The sequence below is a fragment of the Lissotriton helveticus genome, chromosome 5_1 (genome assembly GCF_964261635.1).
Source record: "Lissotriton helveticus chromosome 5_1, aLisHel1.1, whole genome shotgun sequence".
NCBI lineage: Eukaryota > Metazoa > Chordata > Amphibia > Caudata > Salamandridae > Lissotriton > Lissotriton helveticus.
The window spans coordinates 1,939,628,799-1,939,654,959 of record NC_136065.1 but is presented as its reverse complement, the minus strand read 5'-3'; the positions used below and the strand labels follow the sequence as shown (position 1 = coordinate 1,939,654,959).

General features: G+C 44.1%; 1 protein-coding gene across 3 annotated transcripts in view; it reads right to left on the bottom strand.

The window, feature by feature from the left end:
• Window positions 1–26,161, bottom strand: part of LOC144756070 (uncharacterized) — a 150,226-nt gene that overhangs the window by 75,585 nt on the left and 48,480 nt on the right. For all 3 annotated transcript variants that reach the window (XM_078645577.1, XM_078645578.1, XM_078645579.1), the window contains one exon: window positions 20,569–21,563. In XM_078645577.1, coding sequence (XP_078501703.1) covers window positions 20,569–21,563 — 995 coding nt within the window. The remainder of the gene's footprint in view (window positions 1–20,568; window positions 21,564–26,161) is intronic.

The following is a 26,161-nucleotide window of genomic DNA, read 5'->3' as shown; positions in this document are numbered from 1 at the left end:
CATGTCCCGCCAGCCTGGCCGCGCCCTAGCACTGCTGGGTTTTAGGAGATCTACTCGGCGTCCCCACCTAGAGGCCAGATCCTCATGTGCCACCCCCTTTCCCTGTAAGGGCATGACCCCTCCCTCGCCTTAACGTTGACAAATGAATACTGCACAGATAAAATCGCACCTCTTCGTGATTCCATCTGTCAGCACATGCAGTTCATGATTGTAAAATCTTTTATCCCACGGTCCGGTTTGGTCCACTGGGTTCAGTTAATTTCTGGTTTGTCGGGCACTCCCCACCGAATGCCTGGCGTCCCCTCTTGAGTGACACGGGCACTCCATATTTCTCGCCTGCCTGAACCGTGACAGCCCGCCTTCGATACCTTACCATTCATTCACTCAGTTAAATGAATCCACTGGCTCGCATGCAATCCTACCCCCCTGGCCACCAAGATTTATAAAGCTCTTCACCGTTCCCCAGTTTCATCTAAATGCAGCCACACCCCTGACTCTCTGGCCCTGTACCCGCAACTCCATCCAACCTCCATCAGCTCCAAAATCAGTTCATACGGTGTCCCCTCTTGGGCCGCCCTACTCATTCCCACTGACTTTTACCTGGCAGCGCTTTGACAACTCCACCCCGACTTCCCCGCTTCCCCTGCAGTGCTATGTTCAAGCCCCCGGTTCACACATGTTCGTGGGCCCATCGCTGCTCCTCGGTCTCCTGCTGAAGTCGTTCAGCCCGCTCCTCTGCCTCACCGGCTTGCTGCTGCAGCACCTGGATTTTGCGCTTTACCGCCTCAATACTGGTTACTCCCGCCATGGTTACTCCCACCATGGCGCCAAGCGCGGGTGCTGCGATTATATTAAAATAAAAGAAATAGAAAAAACATCTATTTCTTTCATTTCGGTATAATCGCGGCGCCCGTGCTTTACTTGTAACATTTTAAAAGTAAAGCGCGGGTGCCGCGATTATACCAAAATGAAAGAAATAGATGCTTTTTCTATTTCTTTAATTTTGGTATAAACGCTGCACCCGCGCTTTACTTTTAAAATGTTACAAGTAAAGCGTGGGTGCCGCGATTATACCAAAATGAAAGAAATAGACAAAACATCTATTTCTTTCATTTTAGTATAATCGCGTCACCCACGTTTCAATTAATAACGTTTTAAAAGTAATGCGCGGGTGCTGCGATCATACTAAAATAAAAGAAATTTCTCTTTCAGAGCCGTCCCGCTCAGACGGCCTCAGCCTGACTTACTGCTGTGGTAAAAGGTTTATCATCTTCTTTATGGGGCCATCTGTTTCGCCCCATAAAGAAGATAAGAAATCTTTTACCACAAAAGTAAGTCAAGGAAGCTAGTCTGAAAAGGACGTGGCTCAAAGAGAAAGAAGAACGTCACTGGGACCTCTTCTCCAATGGCTGGCCACCATTTAGCATGAACGGTGACGTCAGGCAATGGAAAAGAGGGGCGGGGCTTAACCTCGCTAGTGAAACTCACTCTATGTCATTAAGTCTCGCCAGCCAGACTGCGCATGTGTGCAGTCTTACGCTAGCCGAGACCTAAATAGAGTAAAAAATTTTTTTTAGTTCAAAAGATTTTTATTAGGAGCTGCAAAGAGAATCAACAGTACAGGAATAGTCGGTTCAGTACGAATAGTTACAGTCACATGGCTAGGAATACAGAAAGTTGGTACCAATAATGCAATTGAGTCCATAAAACAATGAGTCCAACATGTTACATAAAATTCCCCTTAAAATGACCACATACATTCCGATGATAACTGGTGTCATGTAAAGCCTGACCTTGATGGAGGTAGGCACCACCCCACTATCGCAGAGGCTACATAAGATGAACATTTTCGTATCCCAAACCTGTAGCACATGTGGGAGCTGGAGTCATCACTCTGTGGTTAAGAAAGTACAAAAACATAGACTGGCTAACAATCAGAATGAAACATTGTGTGATGACACGCTTTAGGACCTTGTAGGCAAGATTCAAGGAGGTTTGTATGCATCAAAATGAGCGTCTAGCGAGGACCAGATTTTCCTCGATGGGGGTCTCCACGGAGTGGAGGTCAAGGATATATTGTCAGCACCTCTCAAGTACGATACCCAGTTCAACCAGTGAGGAAAGGAGGCTTTGTTCGTGCTTTTCCAGTTGTTAAGTATGATTTTAACCCCAGCCGTCAGCAGCAGGTCCAGTAGGGCTTTATCGTTTTCATTGAGAGAGACGGCTTTGGCAAAACCTAGTACAAGCGACGAGAATTCTCTTGGTAGAGTAATATGGAGGACTTCCTTCACGAAACCAAAGATCTTGTCCCAATACGTGATAACACTGGGGCATTTGAAGACTAAGTGCTCCAGATCTCCTCCCACCCCTGAGCAGTTCCAACACGTGTCATCGTCCTTGATTTTGTGAAGAAACAACCTCCTGGGAGTCCAGAATGCTTTATGCAGAAGCCAGAACTTGGTTTGAGACAGTGTAGGGCATATTTTGTGGCGGGTGGTGGATTCCCACGTTCTGGCCCAAATTGTGTCCGAGTTCGGTACGGAGGAGAATGAGTCCCAGTATCGATGGATGGGTGCATTTAGGGAGGACGCTTGCGGACGCATTAATTTGTACAAGCTAGAAACTTGGTGTCCTTGTTTGTTAAGGGAGGGGAATAAATCTAGGAGGGAAGGAGTGGCATCATTCAGATTAGCCTTTGTTAGAGCTACTTTAATGTGTAGGAAGTTATAAAATTCAATATTATTGAGGTGGAACTTAACCTGAATTTCTTTAAAGGTTAGGGGTAGCGCGTTTCCGACGAGTTGGTGGGGGAATATACCGCCCTTGTCTATCCAGGCATGGTAATTGAGAGGTTTCCCTTTGTATGTGATGGTTGAGTTGTGCCATAAAGACTCCCACTGTGAGTTTCGGAATTGATGTGGTAAATATTTACTGACTTTTAAGAGAGCCATTTTCGTGTTTTTGAAGATTAGACCTGGACCTAGGTTGGGGCTGGGTTTGGCAGTGAGTAGGGCGCTGGGGCTGAGCCCCTTCAGTATCGCTTTTTCTACAGATAGCCAAACTGGGCTATAGTCCGGTTGGGAGGATATCCAGTAGGACCCCTGTTTTGCTAAGAAGGCTATTTGGTATATTTTAAAATCCGCCAGATTAACTCCTCCCAGTTTCTTATCCAATCGAAGTTTTTTTAAGCTAATTCTCGCTTTTTTGCCCTGCCATAGAAAAGCCAAGATGTGTTTATCTACTTTAGCATGGAATTCTTTGGAGAGGACGAGTGGGAGCATCGTGACGAGGTAGTTAACCATGGGTGATATCATCATTTTTATAGTTTCGATACGGCCCCACCAGGTGATGAAACGGGGTGACCAGCCGTCCAGCAAATTTTTGATTTTGTTCAGGATTTTGTTTTCGTTATGTTTAAGGGTACTCAATAACTCATCCGTGAATTCGATTCCCAAATATTTAATCACTCCTGTTTGCCAGAGAAGGCCGGAGTTGCCCAACACCTCTTTCGAAGTGTGGACATTTAGAGGTTTTACTTCGGATTTATCCCTATTTAATTTGTATCCGGAGAGGGAGGAGTATCTGTCTATCGAGGTCATTAGGGCAGCAATGGAGGTAGTAGGGTTTTCGGTCGCAATCAAGATATCGTCTGCATATGCAGCTAACTTGACTCGCGTGTCCCCAAAGGAGATACCCGCGATGTCTCTGTTAAATTTGATGTCTGTAATGAGGGGCTCAAGGGCTAAGAGAAAGAGTGCTGGTGAGAGAGGGCAGCCCTGTCTTGTACCTTGGTAGAGACGGAACGGTTCCGAGAGGGTGCCGTTTATAGCTATCCTGGCCGAAGGTGCAGAGTAGAGGGCCATCACCATCCTGGTGTAGGTATCGCCCAGGTTGAAGGCGTACATACACTGGCGCAGAAAGGACCATGAAACCTTGTCAAATGCCTTTTCCGCGTCCAAGGTTATTGCTACCATTGGCGCGGAAGAGGATTTTGCCTTTTCCAGGATGTGGCATAGTAGTCTAGTGTTGTCGTTGGACGTCCTGTTCTTTAGAAAGCCAACCTGCGAGGGGCTAATTACTTTGTGGAGAATGGAGTTTAGTCTGCTCGCCAAGATTTTAGCATAAATCTTGCAGTCCAGATTTATCAAGGATATGGGACGGTAATTTTTAGTGAGTAGTGGATCCTTCCCCTCTTTTGGCAGTACTATTATTGTGGCTTCGCTCATTGATGGAGAAACACCGCCATTGTTTGCAGTGGAGTTAAAGAGTTTTAGGAGTGGGGGGCTAATTTGGTCCGCAAAGGCCTTAAAAAAAGGTGCAGTGAAGCCGTCTGGGCCGGGGGCTTTATTGTTCTTCAGGGTGTTAATCGCTGTTTTGATTTCCGAACCAGAGATTGGGGAGTCCAGATGGGATTTGTCAGATTCTGAAATTTTCGGGAGGTGGAGTGAAGAGAGGTAATTTGCGCAGGCATTTTCATCTAGTATCTTGTCATTTTTGTAAAGGTCTTCATAGAATTTTTTTAAAGTGTCAAGGATGTTAGATTGTTTGGTGTGTGTGACGTTGCCTGAGTCTTTAATGGACGATATGGTAGTCAGTTTCTGTTTGTGTTTGAGATAGGAGGCCAACAGTTTCCCTGCTTTGTTGCCCTCGCACAGTTTCAGGGCCTTGAATCGGTTAACCCATACCCCCGCCCGTTTGCTGGTGATGGTGTTATATTCATATTTTTTCTTGGTCAAAGTATCAAAGACGGAAGAGTCAAGCGGGTTGGATTTGTGTTGGGTTTCGAGTGTGGTAATCTGCTGCTCTAGATCTACTAGCTCTTTATTGAGAGTCTTGTTTACCCTTGCCCTGATTGTGATGATGGTCCCGCGGATTGTGGCCTTCAGAGCATCCCACAGGGTGGTAGGTGTAGTGTCGGGGGTGTCATTTAAAGAGAGATAATCCTCAATGGCCTCCGATATTAATAATTTGTTTGTGGGATCTGTAAGTGTCTCGTCATTGAATCGCCATCTCCTAGGTGGGTAAAATCGATCTGGAACCAGCTAGTTTGGTTCTGATGCATGCGTGATCAGAGACTAATTTGGGGGCTATCTCTGTCTCCTCTATAAGGTGTGTGAAGGGGCTTGAAACTAATATGAAGTCGATACGTGAATAGGAATTGTGAGGGGCAGAGTAAAACGTGTAGTCCCTACCGTCTGGATTTTGTAGGCGCCACGAGTCTTTCAGGTGGTATCTGTCACATATGCGAAGGAGGGCGTCATGTGATCGGGAAGGGTGGAAGGCACATTTGGATTGCCTATCGAGGATCGGGTCCAGGGGGAGATTAAAGTCACCTCCCACTATCAACAGATCATCAGTAGGGATAGGTTCTAGGGACTGTGAGACCGATTCCCAGAAATCTGGGTCGTCTGCGTTTGGGCCGTATATATTTAGAACATGAATAGGGTCATCTTCCCTGAGAAGATTAGTAATGGACAGCCGGCCTACTTCGTCGTGGGAGTGTGAGATTAGAGTAAGGTTTGCTTTTTTCGCTAAGATGGTAATAACCCCTCCTTTTTTGTGGGAAGCTGGTGAGGACAGGATGTGTGATGCCCAATGAATATTAAGGAAACGTAGGTCTTCCTCGGACAATTTGGATTCTTGCAACAAAATAATGTCACCCTTTGACTTGGTGATATAATCAAGAATTTTCCTCCTTTTTACCGGATGGTTTAGGCCCTTAACATTGAGAGAGACTATTGTGAGGTCGTCGGCCAACGAGTTTATCTTAGCCATTGGGGATGAGGAACGTCGTTGAGATAGTGCGCTGTGATCTAAGGCAGGCAGTGGATAAAACCCCCGGCTGCACAACATGTGGGACAATGTGTGGACTCATAGTGGACTGTAAAAAAATACAATTGACATTTGTGACATAGGTAACCTTAAGAACAAAACAGCATAGAACGTACAGAAAGGACATTAGGGCTCTTTGGACCCTTACAGCTCCATTTTCTCCCCTTCCTACCCCCCCCCCTACTCCCCACCCCCACCCTCTGTCCCTCCCCCCCTCCCCCCCAAAACGTACATCGGGAGTGCGACGGCAGACCCGTGCAAGGCGGAGTTAAGGGATACATAGAAGATATCTAGAAGCTTCCAGTCTTAAAATAAAACACTGTTGGTATAAAGCATGAGAAATGTACAACAGTCAACTAGTACAACCATCCCTGACGGTGAGTTGAGATGTCCTCGAACTTACCCTTGAGCATGGGCGGAATGAATAACTCCATAAATCCAATAATCTATACTCTAGAAATTCAAAACATTGTAACTGTCCTGTGTTGGTCAGCACATAGGAGCATTTTCTGATCTATAAGGAACAATATTGTTACATCAAAGTAGCCTATAACATGAAGAAATAACGTACGTGAGGAGAACCCGTATTAATAATAATGCATGGGGCACAAGGCCTACTAGGAGCATTTTAAGAGCAATAAAGAACAATATTCTTACATCAAAGTTTCCTCCTTCTATCTGGGCACAAACCAAATTGCAAAAACTAGATTGTAGAGGAATCAACGTAGCCTATAACATGTGGATGCAACGTACGTGAGTAGAACTCGTAATAATAATAAAGCATGGGGCACAAGGCCTACTCACATTACAGATGAGGATACCTGTGGAGACATGTGGAGACCTGAAACCGCGAGTTAATGACTAGCACCAATAAAGCACGACAATGACATTTTACACTTGAGCTCGAGACTGAGAATGAGCCTTTACATTAAAACAAATTAAATCCCATCAGTAGAACCGTAGTTATGAATTTCCAATTTTTTGTGTGAAATCTAGCACCTAAAAGATCAAAGCGTCAATTGTGCGTACCTGGACTCGCAAGGCTTGGTCAAAGTCAAAAGTTAAGACTGAACGCAATGGAGTGTGGGTCGGGTACAAGGGATGGATTGGTCTCAGCTTACCTTTGGACTTTTTTGAAAAAGTTCTTTAAAAGGTAGAAACTTAGCTAGGCAAGGCACTAGGCTGTAACTAAGAATGAGTCATCGACGACGGGGAGAAGCTGGAAGAGGTTTCGGTGAAGCCGTCGACGAAGGCAGGAACAGCTCAGAGCAGGTGAAGATTGATTTTCAGGCTGAGGGTTTCTCCTCTTCGGTGGCGTCCTGGTCGTCGCCAAGCCCGGTGAAGATTTCTACCGTCAGACTTGGATGTTTTTCTAAGGCTCAGATTCACCCAGTGGGATGAGGCTGCAGACTATAGCTGAAGAGGCCTTCATGAGGCTGCATACCGTCAATGAGATGTCCCACTGAAGTACACCTGCTGCGGCAGAGAAGAACGTAGCAGGAGATGCGGCAAAGTCAATACCTCTGGCAATGCAACTTAGTCAGATCGGCTTGCAGACAGCTCCCGGCCTTCGGTTCTCAACGCAGTTTTTGCTAAATTCTTTTTGAAGTCCTAGGTTTTGGATTTTGGTAACAGAAGGACACTTTAACATCAAACCAAAGGTCCAGGAACTGGGAAGGCACCACTTGGGGGCTAGTACTCACTCTTGCAGGGACCAGCAGCAGCAGGCAGGTAATATGAAGGGTCTCTGGAGCTTGTTAAGTCCCTGCAGCTCACACAGAAGGGCAGCCAGCCCGTGGGGTCTCTCTGGTGGTCCTGGGTTCAATGAGCAGGTCCAATTTTCCTTCCTTCCTTCCTCAGGCAGTAGGGTATCAGAAAAGTCCTTCCATCAGCAGGGCAGTCCTTCTTACGAGTCTTCCACAGGTCCTGATGTGATCTGAAGAATGGTTCTGGGGCCCCAATTATTATACCTGGTGCTAGTCGTTGTGTGTGGGGGAACACCTGGTCTTACCGCCACATCTGGTCTGGAAAGTTCTTTCCTTCCCCCGTCAAAGCTTTAAACTGTCTGGTGTGATGACAAAAGGCTGGTATCAAGTTATTTTGTGTGTACTGGAGGCAAAAACCTTTGATGTGTAAAGTGGGGGCACAGCTTCGTCCCCAGCCATCCTGTACACATCTAGTCCCCTTTGTGTCACTGTCTGGAAAGAATAAACACATCCCAACAGCAGAGCCATTCAAAGTCATGTGACCCAGGACTCTGGCAGAAGCCACAAATGGCTGTGACAAGAAAATTACAACTTTCTAAAATTAGCATTTTCAGAATTGTAACTTAAAATCCAACTTTACCATTAGAGAGGATGTTTTAATTACAATTCATTTGAGTCTAAACAGCATAGCTCTATCTGCTCACAATCCAAAGTTAGCACTTATTAAATGCAATAAGGTAACCCAGTGCTAGTCAATGGGTGAGATTGTCACTGACAGGACAAATACGTGCACATCCTACTTTTTAAATACCATGCACCCTATGAGCTGTTTAGGGCCTACCTTAGGGGTGTCTTGTAAGTATTAAAGTAGATGGATTAGGCCTGGCAAAAGGTTTATTTAGCCAGGTCCAGGAGTTTGCAATTGCATTATAAGTTGCAGTGGCAGGCCTGAAACAGGTTATACAATTCTACTTTAGTGGGTAGCACAATAGGTGCTGCAGGCTCACTAATGCAAAAACAACAGTTGATGGACAGAATGCAGAACAATGTCATACATTCACCCCAGTACAGAGATCTGGGCCTAGATCCATCATTTTTTTGCTCACCACACCACCCCAGTTCAGACATGGCCATATGCAAATCAGCCTTGACCCTGTGCCTCATGGGAACAGTACAGCCCGAACTGCCAAGCCATGTCTTCCCTGGACCGGAATCAAGCATCCTAGGACCGGTTTCTGGCTATCAGCCGTCTTCAGCCAATATAGCTTGACTCCTGTGGTGTGGAGAGCACGGGACTCACGTCTGAGCATACCCGTCCCACTCGGGGTGACAAATGCAAAAACAACAGTTGATGGACAGAATGCAGAACAATGTCATACATTCACCCAAGTACAGAGATCTGGGCCTAGATCCATCATTTTTTTGCTCACCACACCACCCTAGTTCAGACATGGCCATATGCAAATCAGCCTTGACCCTGTGCCTCATGAGAACAGTCCAGCCCGAACTGCCAAGTCATGTCTTCCCTGGACCGGAATCAAGCATCCTAGGACCTTTTTCTGGCTATCAGCCGTCTTCAGCCAGGATAGCTTGACTCCAGTGGCGTGGAGAGCACGGGACTCACGTCTGAGCATACCCGTCCCACTCGAGGTGACAAATGCAAAAACAACAGTTGATGGACAGAATGCATTTACTTTACAGGCCCTGGGTACATATAGTCCCACTTACTAGACACTTACAAGTAAATTAAATGTGCCAATTTTACCATGCTTTAAGGAGAGGGTACCGGAACTTTAGCACTGGTTAGCAGTGGTAAAGGGAACAGTCACAAATTGAGCAAGATAGGATGGGTGAAGGCAAAACGTTTGTTCAACATCTACATGAGCCCCCTCGCTGCCATCGCACGCCAACACAACCTCAACATCATCTCCTACGCCGACGACACCCAGCTGATCCTCTCCCTCACCAACGACCCAGCAACCGCCAGAACCAACCTACACGAAGGGATGAAAGACGTAGCCAAGTGGATGATGAACAGCCGCCTGAAACTGAACTCAGATAAGACGGAAGTCCTCATCCTGGGATCATCACCCTCTGCCTGGGACGACTCCTGGTGGCCCCCTGCCCTGGGCAGCGCACCCAAACCAACGGACCACGCACGCAACCTGGGCTTCATCCTGGACTCCTCCCTCTCGATGACCAGACAAGTCAACGCCGTCTCCTCGTCATGCTTCAACATCCTACGCATGCTACGGAAGATCTTCTGGTGGATCCCTACCGAAACCAGGAAGACGGTCACCCAGGCGCTCGTCACCAGCCAACTGGACTACGGGAACTCCCTCTACGCCGGAACCACAGCCAAACTTCAGAAAAGACTCCAGCGCAATCAGAACGCCTCAGCACGACTCATCCTGGACATCCCCCGACACAGCCACATCTCCGGACACCTGAGAGACCTGCACTGACTCCCCGTCAGCAAGAGAATCACGTTCAGACTCCTCACCCGCGCACACAAATCTCTGCACAACCAAGGCCCCAGATACCTCAACGACCGCCTGACCTTCTACACTCCAACCCGCCAGCTACGATCGACCAGCCACGCCCTCGCCGCCGTTCCCCGCATCCGAAGAGCCACAACGGGAGGAAGATCCTTCTCCTACCTGGCGGCCAAGACGTGGAACTCCCTCCCCATCCACTTCCGCCTGACCCAAGACCACCTCTCCTTCAGGAAGCAACTCAAGACCTGGCTGTTAGAGCAGTAGCGGACCCCCCCACCCCCAAGCTCCTTGAGACCATCCAGGTGAGTAGCGCGCTATACAAATGCCTTGATTGATTGATTGGTGCTAGCACCCAAGGGTGAAAGGTCTAATAGTAGGACATTCATTCATTCATTCATTAAATAAATAAATATGGGTCAAATGTCCTGAAGGAAAACATACATAACAGTAAAAGGGAGATAGGGCCAGAGACTGGGGTATCAGATGGTACAGGTCAGAGACACAACCCAGTAAAGGTGCCTGGAAGTTTGAAATGCAAGGCACTAATTATTTTAAAGTTCGGACAAAAGTATGAGAGCGTTAACTGAAAGAAATCAGAACACAGACAGCTATGCACTGAGGCTGGGAGCTTGCCATGGGGGACAAAAGAGGCAAATTCATTATAGAAGCTGAGAGACTAACGAGACAGGAAAGATATTTATTTTGGACACACAACATGCAGGGATGTATGATTTCCATGATCTGAGCAACTGATAGTTACTTTTATTGCTCCACACTGGCTAAGATTTGAGCTCCAAGCAGCCCTCTTGTTAAAGGAGAGAAAGTGGTTATTTCTTGGAATCAGGCAGTCCTCACCACAAAACATTTACAGAGCAAAACATGCAGGTTTGTAGAGCAATCGTCATCTAGCAAACACAATCCTAATGACAAAATCATATGTGTAACTATTTTATGTTTTTCCTATCTTCCTCTTCCTCCATCATAACGCTGTGTTTGTTTTTCCCTCTCTTGCTCTCAGTAAATGTCAAATGCAAAAAAATCGACGCCAGCCCCCAAAAATGAGTGCCAGTGGCCCCCATCGGCAACCATTGGCTCAAATTAAGCATTGCCTATGATGCAGAACTGGGACTACCAGTATTGAACGGTATCCGATTTCAGACAATAGTGCCAAGTGAAAGTGTGCATTGACTTCAATGTTGTGGTTTTACAAATGTCCAAAACAGGGACTGTTTTAATCTCTGCTATGATAGCCACTTTCCCACCAGTGGATTTAGCTTTAGGTTTTCCTGGTAGTGACTTGTTCAAAAGTTTGTAGCATAATGAAATACTATCCACTATACCTCTTGTTGTGGATTGTTTAGTGGTCAGCCCTTGTCTAAAGTGCCCATAATTTATAAATGTTTTGAATATCCTTGGCTTTCTCCAGATAAAACTACAGAACCCTTTTAATATCTAACAAATTGAGAGCCCTTTCTGCCGGATTAGATGGTTTATGGAAGAAAGTTGGGAAGGTAATAGTCTGATTGAGACTACTAACTTGAGCAAGAATGAAAGGTGAGTTCTTCAAACAGCCTAATTGAAATATTGTAATTCTGATAAGGCTTGTAAACCCACTGACTCTTCTAGCTGAGGTGACAGCAATAAAAAAAAGCAGTTTTCCATGAGAGATGTTGATTTTACCCTGCGAACAGGATCATAAGGAAAGATCATCAATCTTGAAAGTACTAGGTTGAGCTCCTATGGTCGAGATGGTCTTTTGACAGGTGAGAAACCCTTCTTAGAGTCCTTCCAGAAAGTCTTAAATACTGAAATCTTAAAGAGAGAGACTTGCTGTGGTAACTTTCTATATGCTGTTGAAGCGGCCAGATATACCTTTATAGAAGAGGCTTGTAGTTTTGATTTGGCTAGATACAACATATAAGGTAGTAGAACTTTATCTTAGCATGTTAATAGGATTGTGATCTTTACTGTGGCACAATATGCCGAATTGCTTCCATTTTAGTGCATAGCATGATCTTATTCATGGATGTTTTGCTTCTTTAAGTATTTCAATGCATTCATTCCTGATGAAGATTTAGATGTCTGTACTGCATCACTCAGGAGCCATGCAGCGCATTCAAGGACGGTAGGCATGCTTGTTAGATTTGGCCATTAAGTTTGGTAGAAGATCTGATTTGCTAGGTAGTCTCCTATGATGAACTGACAGGTTTAGAAGGTCAGGGTATCAGCACTGTCTGAGATACTTTGATATTGAATAGCCTAACATTGATGGCAGGTCATATTGCGAATGTCGATGTGTTGTTGTCCAGCCATCCTTCCACAGCGAGCAGGTTGGAACCGAGGCTCTCAATGGTGAATTTGGTGATCTTGATGTCTATCTCCAATGGTGTTGACAATTATGTGTTTTCTCTGCCAATTGATAATTTCTCCCTAAACCTCACTCTGTGGTGTTTGCTTTATGGTCTGGAGGTGTTAAGGAAACTGAAGCAGGATGAGAGGCTAAACTTTCTAGCCTCCTCTTCTTTGTTTTCTCCTCTTCTACCCTCCTGTGCTTCAACAACTGTGTTAATAGATATATAGCGATTGCCTTTACAGACTCAAAGGCATCTAGGGGCTCTGATAGGCAAGAAATTGCATTCTAAAAGAAACAATATGTCAGATACCAAAAGGGTTGTTTTCACTCAACAGCAGATGGTAAAATACATTGAGTGAATCAAGTAAAAATCTTTTCCAGACAGGAAAAAATTAACATATTTGAGGTCAAAGTCATCAGCAGGTGTTCTGAGATCTATCTCTGACAGGTTATAAAAAATAACTGGCTCTGGGGGGTAACTGCAGGTACAATGCACTCTGCGAATCGGTGCCTCCCAGGTTGTTCAAGGGACAGGCTTCTTTTTTTCTCCAAACAACAAAAACAGATAGACCTAATCTACTCGGGCAATAAACTCTATTGACTTCCTGAGTGGGAGTTTATTTTCTTCAGTATACACATATTCATTTTTTCACTGTTTTTTTGGACACCAACATTTATTATTTTTGCGAGGTAGTGACCAATGATGGAAAATGTGGGCATAACTGGTGGTGATTAACCAGTAAGCTCCTCTGGTGGTGCGCACGTAAGGTGCTATATCGCTTTTTCACAATGTTTTATTAATATTGGTTCACATTTGTGTGGTGTTCATACCTGTTGAAGTGGAGGGTATTTTGCTGAACACAGTAACTGTTGACTCAGAGGTCGGTTCTTGTAATTAATAAGAAGATAGTGCGAGTATGAGTAGGGACAATACCTATGGAATATGAAGGGTTGTTGTTGGGGAAGAAAATAAACTCCAACTCCCACTCAGGAAGTCAATAGAATGTATTGCCTGAGTGATTTTTCCTTCTTTAGCTCCATTGTGTGTAGAAGATTATTTTTTCTCCCACATTTTTACCCTCATTATATCTTCTGAAAAGTGCTTTCTTTGGAGGATTATTTTAAACAGTCAGAGAAAAATTTAATTTCTGTTATGTTTCACAGATCTGAAAAAACTAGTTACTTACCTGTACACTATAGTTCTCCAGTATTATCATTCATAGATTCACATGCTTGTATCTTCCCCGTCGTCATGGTGGGAGTCTCACGGTAACCAAATGACCATAGCAGTATTAGAAAACTGCATAGAAAAAGTCCCATAATAATAATAATAATAATAATAATAATAATCCATATTTGTAAAGCGCAAACAATCACCCGTAAGGTTCTCATGGTTGTTGTACTGTCTGTCCAGTGGAATCTCTGATTTTGGGTAGAAATGCCTGTACTCCCAAGAACACTGATTTTAGCTCCAGCAGGTTGATGTAAAGGTGAGTTTCACATTCTGACCAATGACCCTGAAATTCGAGGTATTGAAGATGTGCCCCCCAACCTTGAAGAGATGCGTCCGTCATCATAATATAACTGTGACGTTGAGGTTCGAAGAGCAGACCTCTTGTTAAATGTTTTCTGATTTTCCACCATGACAGGGCCTTTTTTATCTGAGGTGAGATAGTCACTCGATCTTCGAAGGACCCTTGGGATTGAATCTATTGTTTGTCCAGAAGCTCTTGGAGAGGCCTCATGTGTAGTCTGCAGTTGGGAACTAAGGGGATACAAGAAGACATCATCCACAATAATGACTTGTAGAGTCTCACCGAAGTGTACTTTCTTGTCTGCAGATGAGATGACAGATTTATTATCTTCTGAACACGTTCCTCTGAAGGATAAGCTTTTGCCTTCCCTTGTGCGGAGCATGGCTCCCAGAAATTGAAGCGACTGAGATGGGATGAGAAATGACTTTTCTAGATTGACTCTCAGACCCAGACGAATGAAGATATCCATGCAACATTGTAGAGAGCGCTGGGTTTCCTGAAACGAAGTGCCTTTTTAACGAGCCAATCGTCTAGATATGGGAAGATTTGGTGACCTTGAAGTCTTAAGTGAGCTGCCACTGGCACCATGCACTTTGTAAAAACGCTCGAGCCGACTTCAGGCCGAATGGTAAGACTTTGAATTGGTAGTGGCGCCCGTCACCGTGAAGCGCAGAAACTTTCTGTGATTTATATGGATCGGGATGTGAAAATTAGCATCTAAGAGGTCCAGGGATGCCATGTAGTCTCCTTTGCAGAGAAAAAGGAGTATTTCTTGCAGGGATAACATACAAAAAGATATCTTTTTGATGAATTTGTTCAAACTTCTCAGGTCCATTACCTGTCTCCATTTCCCCGTTTGTTTCTTCTTTATTAGAAAGAAATACGTATAAAAGCCTTTCCCTTGTTGATGACGTGGCACTTCCTCTATTGCCTCTTTTTGCAAGAGAGAACCGGAGGTCGATTTGGACGCTTCTGTATAAATTCATGGGTATGACCCTGCTGAATTATGTCCAGTACCCATCTGTCTGTTGTTATCGACATCCATTCTTGATAATATAGAGAAAGGTAATGCTTTTTGAAGCTTGAACAAGTGGCGGGCGCTTTGATGGAGTCACTGTCTTCTATTATGTTGTTGAGATTTACCTCTCGCAGTAGCCTTTCCTTTTGCCTGCTGATGATACGGGGTATATGAGGATCAAAATTGCTGGCTCCTAGAAAACTGGCGATACCCCTGCTGATTGTAAGGTTGATATCTGCCAGATTGGTATGCGGGTCTTTGTTTATATTGTCCTCTAGACCCTCTCTTTCGAAAGGACTGAAATCTGCCTTGCTGTAGGGAGCCCAACGCTCGTGCCGTATCAGTGTCAGCTTTTATGCCTTGAAGGGCCTCATCGATGTGCTTTCCGAAGAGATTTTCTCCATCTAACGGCGTGTCAATTATTTTCACTTGGAATTCTGGTCTAAACGAAGTGGCTTTAAGCCATCCCTGTCTTCGTAGTGCTACCGCCGCTGCCATTTGTCTAAATGAAATAGAAGACATATCCATGGCAATATCTATAGATTCAGATGCCGCTCTGGATCCATCCTGTATTATGGCGGCTGCCTCTTCCTTTTTATCCTCCGGCAGATGGGACAACAATGGTGCTATATCTGACCACATTTGCCGATTGTACCTACTGATGAGGGTTAGCGCATTTGCGGCTCTAATGGAGGCTGCTGCCGTCACGGCAAAGCACTTTCCCGCACCATCCATTCTTCTTCCCTCTTAGTCTGGAAGGGCTGCAGATGTTGAAACTGGATTTTATGAATTGCGTTGAGCGGCCTGCATTACCACTGACTCTGGCCGTGGATGCCCAATGAAACATGCTGGAGAGGATTCTGGTGCCCTATACTTTTTCTCTATCCTAGGCACCGAGGCTGCGACCAAGGCTGGATTTTTCATAAGCTTCAATCCCTCTTCCCAAATGAACTCGATAATAGGGATTGCTCGGATAGATTTTCTTGACTACTCCTTGAAATCGTATAAAAACATTCAGTTTCTTGAACTGGAAGCGGGAGTTCGAATCTTTTCAAGGCCTTTTCCATAATATCATGGAATACTCCAATGTCCTGAGGAGGAGAATTTGCTGGAGACGGCGATGGAGACGGCGTAGTAGGAATAATATATTGATCCCATTCTATCCCAACTGAAATTTCCTGAAGAAGTTCTCCTTCTTCCGGTTGATCTCCGTCACTTTCTGCCAAATTATCTCTAATCGTAATAATTGGGGGAGATCAAATCTTCTGAACTGAAGGTGGAGGTGGAGGTTGAGCTACTCGAGCTTGAGCTGTACTTGCTGCGGGCTTTGAGGCTGGAGCGTTAGCTTCTGGAAAATGACGACAGTAATGTGACATAGATCCGTCACGAGAGAAATTGGCATGGAGACCGACTCCTCTCTCAACTCCTGCTGTACTTCTTCCTCCTCCTCATAAGCATATGACTGCTGAAAAGATTAATATCTCTTTGATTCAGTCACCGGACGATCCTGGACAGAAAACACCTGCACTACCTGATACTTGTCATCGTCAGTGTCCTGACTTTTTATCTGAAGCTGGGAAGGAATATAAGCCACTCCCGTCGACTCCTCATCCTCTGACTGCAAATCCAGCAGATTTGATGGTGGTAGCGGTGAAATCTTAGTCCCGCTTGTAAAATCCGTAGATTTCTTCGCCGTCGACGAGCCCATTGGCGGTGGAAAGGACTTCAAAGTTATCTATGGCTTTGTCTTCGGGAACTTAAAGGATGTCGTCGACGAAGATGTCGCCGACGAGGTCGTCATCGACGCGGTCGTCAGTATCGATGCTGTTCTTTCCGTCGACGGGATGGTCGACGAACCTTTCTTCGACGATGTTGTTTTCGTCGTCGACGCAGCTGTCATCGTCAATATCGTAGTCGTCGAAGTCGTCGTCGCCGTTTTCACAGGAGTCAAAGCTGGTGACACTCCTACTTTAGAAGAAGGAACAGAAGACAACTCCCTTGATACAGATGACTTTTTTAAGGAAGTTTGAGGAAGAGAAGATGAAGAGGCTTCTTTGTCTTTGGCCTTTTGCAGATCAATTTTTTCCTCAGGAGCAGAAGACTTCCTCTTCTTGGATGATTGAGTATTAACCTCTTCCTCAGAGTCTGTATATGAAGTGGCTTTCTTCTTTTGAAGCCACAATAATAAACGTGCCTCCCTGTCTCTCAAGGTTTTTGCCGAAAAGGTTCTACAGTGCTTGCAGTCCTTTGGCACATGTTTAGGGTAGAGGCAGTACAAACAGTCCTTATGTGGATCCTCAGAATATAGTCTAGGTTTTCCACAGGATCTGCGGGGCCTGAAAAGCCTCTTTTTAGAGCTTTCAGCAATAGTAGGTAAGAGAAGTAACACAGTACCTTAAATCCAGAAGAAAGAAGTTTCAGTTGAAAAGGTGAAAAGTTCACACAGGAACAAAACTGAGCAGAGCTCAGGAAGACGCCTTCTCACACGAAGGTGGTTGGAAATCTGAGGTATGAGAGCTCTGCTGGGGAGTGTGATGTCAGGGCTGGCAGCTGATTGGCTGAGTTTTGGACCAAATAATGATGAGGTTTGGTTGCCAAATAATATGATTCCCTATGGGACTTTTTCCATGCAGTTTTCTAATACTGCTATGGTCATTTGGTTACCGTGAGACTCCCACCATGACGACGGGGAAGATACAAGCATGTGAATCTATGAAAGATTCAATACTGGAGAATATGAACTTACAGATAAATCCATTCTATGATGCTATTTCCACTAAAGAATGCTTTGAAAAAAAAGGGGTTTGTGCATGCAGTGGGGAATTATTCAAACATTTATGACAATGAATGAAGATCCTACGATGAAGAAGAACGTTTTCCTCCTCCATCATTCGATCTTCAGTTGTCTTCACGAATGACAATGAAGTAGGTAACTCACTCCTATTCTTTTAAGTGACGGACACTGCACCACTACAGACAGAGACATGCAGATGCATAGACCTATAAATGTACACTTAGCCAAAGAGATTTCAAAGAGACTATTGACTCAGTTTGATATCTCACCTAGGTTCTAGTGCAGGCTTCTCCAATGAGTAGCTCTTCAGCTACTTGTAGCTCTTCAGCTACATATACGTAGCTCTACTGTGTGCAGACCAGTCTACTAAATTAAAATATGTTCCTTGGTTGAATTAACATACTTGCACCTAAACAGAGAATGTGCATTCAATACAAAAACATTTATTTTCTGAACTCATAAGTTGGTGTTTGGAGTAAACTAGCTAGAATTCCCAAATATTGTAAAGCTTATATTTGAGCGCTGAATCATGCGGCACTGGAGAGACTTTTTACAAATGGTATTACCTTAGTGACAGGGGCAACACATCTATAGCAGTTATGTATTATCCATGTAGAGGCATTCCATCTTAATCGTAGGTAAAGAACTAGGCGTGAGAAAGGCTTTTCCTATGGGTCATGTACCAGTTATATACACTGATCTTTGAATCAGACTTTGTAAAATTTAGAACGTTATGGACTACTTGTTTTTTGTGGTACTTCATCAAATCAACAATGTTCTCCACCCTTGAAAAATAATATTTCTTCCATGTGAATGAAAAAGATATTCTGATAGACAATGTGTTTGCTTTTTTCAGTCTGGTGGGAGACTCGAGAGCCAATACTCCAGGAATTCTGGGCAAGCAAGTTCAAAGACTATAGATTGTGATGTATCATCTACCATGCTGTATGGTCAGTTAGTGCAATCTGCATCTTTGGTGTGACCAAGGCTTCCTCTTAGGTATCTGATGAAGAAGTGTTCTCTCCCTCTTGTGATGATTCTTCTAGTCTGAAGGGGTTGTCCAAGCACAGATGTAATCCCCTTTGGAAAAATCAAACAGAAATGCCTCCTCAAAGCTTTAGTCAAACGTTCCCAGCACTCTCAGTCCCTGAATGCCATATCCTCTCAAACTCAAGTGCCTTATTACAGTGTACCGTAATGGTCCCTCAACAGCATGGGCCTTAACAATCAATGCAACAACATCAAGCAGGACCTACTCGTCAGTGCTGATGTTTTTGAAATCGAGAGTCTCATTGTTGATAAAAAGTACAGTTGTAACCTGTGCTCATTTCTCTTTTTCATGAACCTCTCCTGAGTAAGGTCCATGATGGTCTCAAACACCTTTGTGGCGCTACTCTGGCCTTGTCTTTGTTGACAGACCCATCTACAGCAGTCTCTGAGGTGGCTCTGGGATGTCCCCAGCCTTAAAGCCAAATATTTCTGATACATTCAAGTCCACCTGAAATGTACAAGACACCTTATATCTCTGTATTAGAATAAAGAAGGCAGAAAATGGCTTCGTCCTCTACTTTTTTATACTCGCACAAGGGAAATATTACAAATAGTTAAGGTATGGTGGATAATACATACAGCAAAATCCATCCAAAATATTATGAAAGACAAAGAACTTCCGACAAAGTTGAGAGACTCCAAAGTCAAAATCTAATGGAAATAAATATTTTAAGTGGAAAATATTCAGACATCGTGTCTCTAGAGACTAGAAAACTGAAATGCCAGTAAACTGCTAACGCTGTGCCCTCTAGGCCAGGTGGGACAGCATGAAGTCTTGTAGACGCTGTACAGTTTTTCCTTCTCTGAACTGAATGCTTATAGCATTTTAAAATAGGTATTGCAGGAAGAATTAGGTTCTGAAGCCTCTTTTTACTCCTGTTTGGTTTTAGTTGGCTAGCCTTAATACAATAAAAGGAAGGGAAAACGTGCCTTCAGGTAGGCATATAAATAAGTGCATAAACGACAAGCTTTCTCGTGAAGCTATTAAGGGCCTAATAAAAGTTCCCCCAATACATTCAGTTCCTCGGCAAGCTGCTGTTTGAGCGTTCATCATAATTATTAGTGGAGCAATGTTTATGATAACTGGTAATTATTGGAGCAATTATCTTCATACCTCACATTAAATTTCAGCAGGTTAAACCAGGCCCACGTTTACAGGGGAAAAAGGGCTAGTAACTGCTGGTAAATGCGGGTTTTGGTGCGGCATTTGATGCCACAAAAAGCCAGAATAGGCAGCGACTATTAAAACCGATACATTTCAAACTCCTCGGTAACTAGAATCAGAACCACAAACACTTGATGCGATTAATAAAATTAATCATAAAAGTACAATAGAACACTCCTCTGTGGCTAATATTATCAGGTGGGTACTCGTAAACAAGCCCCAAGTGTCCATGAATATCAGTGAAGACACCATCACATATAAGCACAGCTTTCCGAAAATCTCTATTGGTGCTGGCCTCTTTCTCCAGCAACATAGCCAACAGCTGGTGCCCTGTCCCCATGGGAAAAGTAAGAAGCTCCACCATAGCATCAGGAACATGTCCTACCCAGGCTATCAGCCCTCAAAGTCCTGGTTGATACAAGAGTCACACTGAAGTGGGCAAGGACTGTCATGTTGGCCTAGTATTACTCTTTTACATCTATGTTTTTAAGCTTCGTTTGCATTTTAAGATGTTCAACACATGGCTCTCTAATTCATGTCAGTGGTGGTACAGTCTGTGAATAATGGCTTAGCTGCAGTTTTATTATTTAAATAGTTGATTATAAATATGTAGTTACCAATTAAGCTGTTTCCGGGGCCCAGCAGCAACCTGGCTTGGCTTGCTCTCGCTGCCTCCTCATTCCTGCTGGACAGCAGGTCATTCTGCTCCTCTAGGGTCCGCATCTGGCACTTCAGCTGTTCATTTTCCTGCTCCAGCTCTTTAATTCTCCGGTCTTGCTGAGCAGACACCTCCTCCCGGGAGGAGAGCATTTTCCTCAACTCTGTTACTTGTGTCTCCAGCTCCTTGACCAGTTCTGCATATAGTCCTGTCACCCTGCTCCCCTGAATGAGGCTTCTGCTATGATCAGCCTGCAGTCCGGTCACCCTACTTCCCTGGAAGCTGCTGCTGTGGTTTAACTGCGACCCGGTCACCCGGCTCCCTTGGATGCTGCTGTTGTGGTCTACCTGCTGCCCCGTTTTCCTTCCTCCCTGAATGTTCCTATTTATGTGGTTTGCATGCAGCCCCGTTGTCCTGTTCTCCTGGGAGCTGCTGCCGCAATGGTCAGTCTGAAAGCCAGTGGTTCGGCTACCAGGGATGCTGTTGCTGTGGTCATTGTGAAGTCCGATGGTTCGTCCCCCCTGCATGCTGTTATTGTGATCAGCCTGCATCCTAGCAGTTCTGCTCCCTTGGGCACTGAGACTGTTGCGGACAGTGCACTTAGGCACATCTTGAGGACTGCAATCCAGGGAGAATCCTGGCTGCTCCTGGGCAGAAGTGTTGCTGTGTAACGTTAAGGGCCCAGGATGTGTGCTGCCATAGTCTGTGTTCCTAACTAGTCGCACCACATCATGATGGTTGTCTGCTCTTGAATCAACGTTTGTGCCCTGCAAGTTCTGCCCAAAGCCCAAGTTCGGAAGCTCCTGTCCATTGGGCCGTCGGGAAAAGGACAGGTTTCCCAGGCTGTTAGACTGGGGCCCACTGGAGGTTTTCTGACGTTTCCGAATTTTGGTATCTTCTTCTTTGTTCATCCCATGGTGATAACTTCTGCCCACAACGGCCTGAGGGTGCCCACTGGAACCAAAAGAAACCATAGTTAGTTTATAGTAATAAACACAGTACTCTCTTGAAAATCTACCTCCCGGGAAGTGGAAAAACCTATCTAGACACTTTATATTTAGTACTACATAGACTTAAATGTTCACCTCTGTTCCTTAAGGATTTCTTTGCTCTAACTTAGGAGGTATATATTTTCCCACACATGCCCCAAACTGTATGTTGCTTTACATGGCTAAGCTGTAGCATTTACCTTCAAGCACCATTCCATGTACCATATGATTTACATCAACATGCCTAGCGGGTGATGGATGTGGGAAACTTATTGCGAGTGTATATTTTGTCCCACGCTTTTGACATTTTATATTATGCAGATATGTTGCATAGCACTTGGAGTGCCTATAGGCTGCTCTAAAGTGCTGCACAGCTAAAATAATAGTTAAGTGCTTAAATGCATGTTTTATGGCTCATTCTAACAAATCGAACCAAATCTCACAGAATGTTTGCAAAATTAGAGATTTGGCAATCAGCCTGGTGATAAAACGAAATTCTTGCTGCCGTAGAGGAATTGGCCTGCGTGGAACACAAATACCAAGTAAGGCCAACAAGGGTCTGGGCAAATGTGATACTGCTTGTGTGGATCACAAATACCAAGTAAGGCCAACAGGGGTCTGGGCAAATGTGATACTGCAGCTTATCAATGATAAAATGACATTTATTGACCCAAAAGTGGCAAACTGCTGGGCATGTAAAACAAATAAGCAATCACCCTTACGTGACCACACCTAAATGCTTGCTGCTGAGTTGGTAGAATGCATTTTCTGTATTCAATAGAGAGTGTAATACAGTATCTATTTGAAGCTACAAGCCATCCTTTTGTAATTTGCAGAACTGGGTAGCTTCATCAGCTGATTAAAAAATTGAGTATTTCACATTTGCACTGCGTAGAATCTGTTTGACGCCTGCACATTTGTGACGTGCCTCCTGCACAATTGGAGTGTAGTCGGGATAGAAAGCCGTTGTCATGCCTTGATACTGCAATGAGTCTTTTTCCCGGTTAATATTTTGCTTCTCGCCAGCCAGATATAAAATCACATCATCCGCAAAGAGTTTTATCTTGGATGAACCCTGCATGGGAGCCCTGATCTGCGGATCTTGCATTAATGCAGCGGCCAGAGGCTCAATGAAGAGAGCAAAAAGAGCAGGAGCCAGAGGGCACCCTTGTCTTGTGCCTCTATTAAAGGAAACACACCTATTGTTTGGTAATTTAATATGATTTTAGCCTCAGCCTTCTTGTATACCTTTTCCAATAAATGAATGAATTTTGGGGAAAATCCAAAGCTCAATAATATGGCAAATAGGGCCTCCCATTATACTAGGTTGAATGCCTTTCCAACATCGAGCATGATACCGGACGCATTTGCAGTATTACTTGAGTAATAATCAGTGGCCTGCAACAAAAACATGGTGTTGGATGAAATCAACCTTGCACGTAAACATCCACTTAGATCTGAGTGGACCAAAGTTTGTGCTAGAGTAGCTAACCTAGCCTTGATAATTTTTGTAAAGATTTTGTAATTGCTGTTTTTCAGGCTGATTGGGCAGTATGAGCCTGGAATTTCAGGAGGTTTATCCTTTTTATGGAAGCTAATAATCACTGCTTCTGTAATTGAACTAATTAACTTGCATCCGTCCAAAATTACATTTAGGAGGATGATTAAAAATGTGACCACTTGGACTCCGAACAACTAATATATGTTGGCTGGTAAGCCATCACTCCCATAAGCTTTTGCATTGGAAGATGATTTTATTGCTCCTTTTATCTCAGCCAATGTAATGGGAGCTGTGGCAGTGGCTTGAAGTTCGCTATTTAGAACAGGGAGCCTAATTCGAAGGCAAGAATTCCTCAAGATGCTCAGGTGTAGATCAAATGGTTAGAGCATACAGCCTTAATAAGTATATTCTCTCCCTTGAGCGTGATCGGCCCACCAAGGATCTATTAAAGCGAAATTGCTGCTCAATTTGGCTATAAAGCGTGATGACCTTGGCTTATTTTACTGCTTGTTGCTACAAGAGCCGTCTAATCTGATATCCTGGATGATATTAAAATTCCTCCCAATACCACAAGTCTATTTAGTAGTAGCATAAGATTATTAACTTCGGCAAGGAAGACAGCACCATCTTCAGTAGGGCGATAATAGCTAATAAAAAGGAAAAACTGATAGCGGATCTTAAGTCTCAACAAAATCCACCTTGCCCTGGGACCTCTTAATACCTATTGCACCTTGCACAGAAGATCTTGTGAGATCAAAACTGGCACCACCCCCTCCACCCCAACTGCCAGACTAGCAGATGCATAATATGTAAGTGAGCAATAAATCCTGGGGAACCAAGTGTTTTAGCTAAGGCTTTGAGATGAGTCTCTTGAAAAACATAATCTGAGGTCTGAGCCATGCTAAAATGGACATAAATTTGGTCCGGTTATTGATACTATTGGTATTACAGGATACATTCACAAAACATGTAGAATTCATGGTTACTAAGCTCATGGAATCTTGAACGACTTTCCCCCAGACCTCCTTGTGACTTCAAACTACAACATTCTTGCTGCATCCACTCGTCATTGGCAATTTGTTGCACAATAGAATGCTTCTGGACTTTTCTACCTGAATTTTCCTGACCCGGAGTGACCCCGTTCCACCACCCAACCATCCCTATGCCTAGAGCCCCACTCATCATAAGTTCCCACTGCAGCAACTCCCCGCCCACCCTTAAGTTCCCATATGCCCTCTCCTGTTTCACCCTTCCCCTAAGTGAGCGCCCTCACATAGCTCTAAGGTGACTGCAATTGCAAATTATATGGGAAAATTCAGAGCCAGATGTATCAAGAATTGCTTTTTCAATTCTATAATAGCGAATCTTACTGATTCGCTATTACAGAATCGCAAAATACAATGTATGTAGATTTCGCTGAAAAACGTGCCATTCCTACATATTCCTTATTTGCGACTCGCATATTGTAAGTTGCAAATAAGGAATGGCTTCCGATTCATTCCTATGGGCCCATAGGAATGAATGGGAATTGCATGCGCATACCTATTGGGTACTCGCAAATTGCGCATACAATTTCAATGGTACCAAATGGACACCCTGTTGTACCCCTGAAATATGTATGTGTGCACAGGTGGCACATATGTACACCACATGGCACCTTGAAAAATGCAAAAAAAAGTGAATTTTTCATGGAATTCGCAAATTACCACCAACTTGAAGTTGGAGGTAATTTGGGAGTCCTTAAAGCCAGGTCGCAAATATTTTTTGCTTCCTGCATTTCATTTAAGGAATCGCAAATTGGGATTCCTTAAATGCATTCGCAAAATAGAGAATCTCAAATTTTGCGATTTCTTATTTTGCGAAGGTCTTTTGGGATGATACATCCCAAAAGGCTTTTTCCTGTTCTCAAACGAAGCGAATCGTCCCATTTTCGAATGGGAAAACCCTTGATACAGCCGACCCTCAGTCTGCTATGTAACCCGAAAAAGTACCAAAACAGACAAAATATGCAAAGTGCTATATCAGGGCTACCCAGAATAAAAGAATCTTGACACTGTATTAAAATTGAAGCGCTGCTGCCTGTATCACGTATTCTCGACCCTCTCCCCCCAACATCAGACTTTTAGATAAGTTGTAAAAGGTCCTTAGCCTGGTCCATGAATTAAAGATCCGTGATTGTCCCTTGTAGAGGACTTTCTGTTTAGATTAGTTCCCTTTGTCTCCTGAAGTTATCAATTATTAATTTGAACTCTTGGCACCCTTCGGGCTGTGGTTAAGAACATGTCTAAAACATTTTTGAAAGAGTAGTTGTCTGGGGTTTCAAAAGCTTTGTCCCTTATTGTTCTGGTCAAGACCCGTTCTTTCACACGAAAGTCACCAAAGTTCACCAACATAGTTAGTGGATATTTAGAGTTAGGGTGCTGGAACGCCAGGACATGATGTGCTCATGTGATTGTAAGATCCGTGTCCTTAGTTACTGTTGCCAAGGCCACATACTTATTAACTAGATCTGTAATTAATTTAGTAACAGTCTGACCGTTTTCCCGACCCTCAAGGAGCCAAACAAATTGCAAATTACAACGGCAAGACCTGTTTACGATATCTTCAAGTTTCAGTTGCAACTCGGCTAGTCTGATTGGAGCTTTGGAGTTGAAGAGTGTTGTTGATTCTTGAAATCTTCTTGGTCAGAGATTTTTTGTTGCACTTGTGTGACCCATGAGGTAAGTAGCTGTATGCTAGAGTGAATCTAACCTAGTTGGTCATTTGTCTCTTTATAGGCCTTCTCCTGTGAGATTTTCATCTTCCTGATTTCACCTAGTATTGGCTGTAGGATCTCTTCAATCGGAGGGGATCGAGCAGGATATTGCAACAGTACTTGGTCCATTAATGTTGGCTGGGCCTGAAGAGGATTAGGACCTGAGACAAAGTTATCACTTCTCCCAAGAGAATGTTCTGCTCACTTACATAGTTATACCCTCAGATGACTTTAGTACGGCTTCTGTGGTATGCTGTGGACAGTTTGTGCCCACCATAACTCCACATATGTCCTTTGTTTTGTTGTT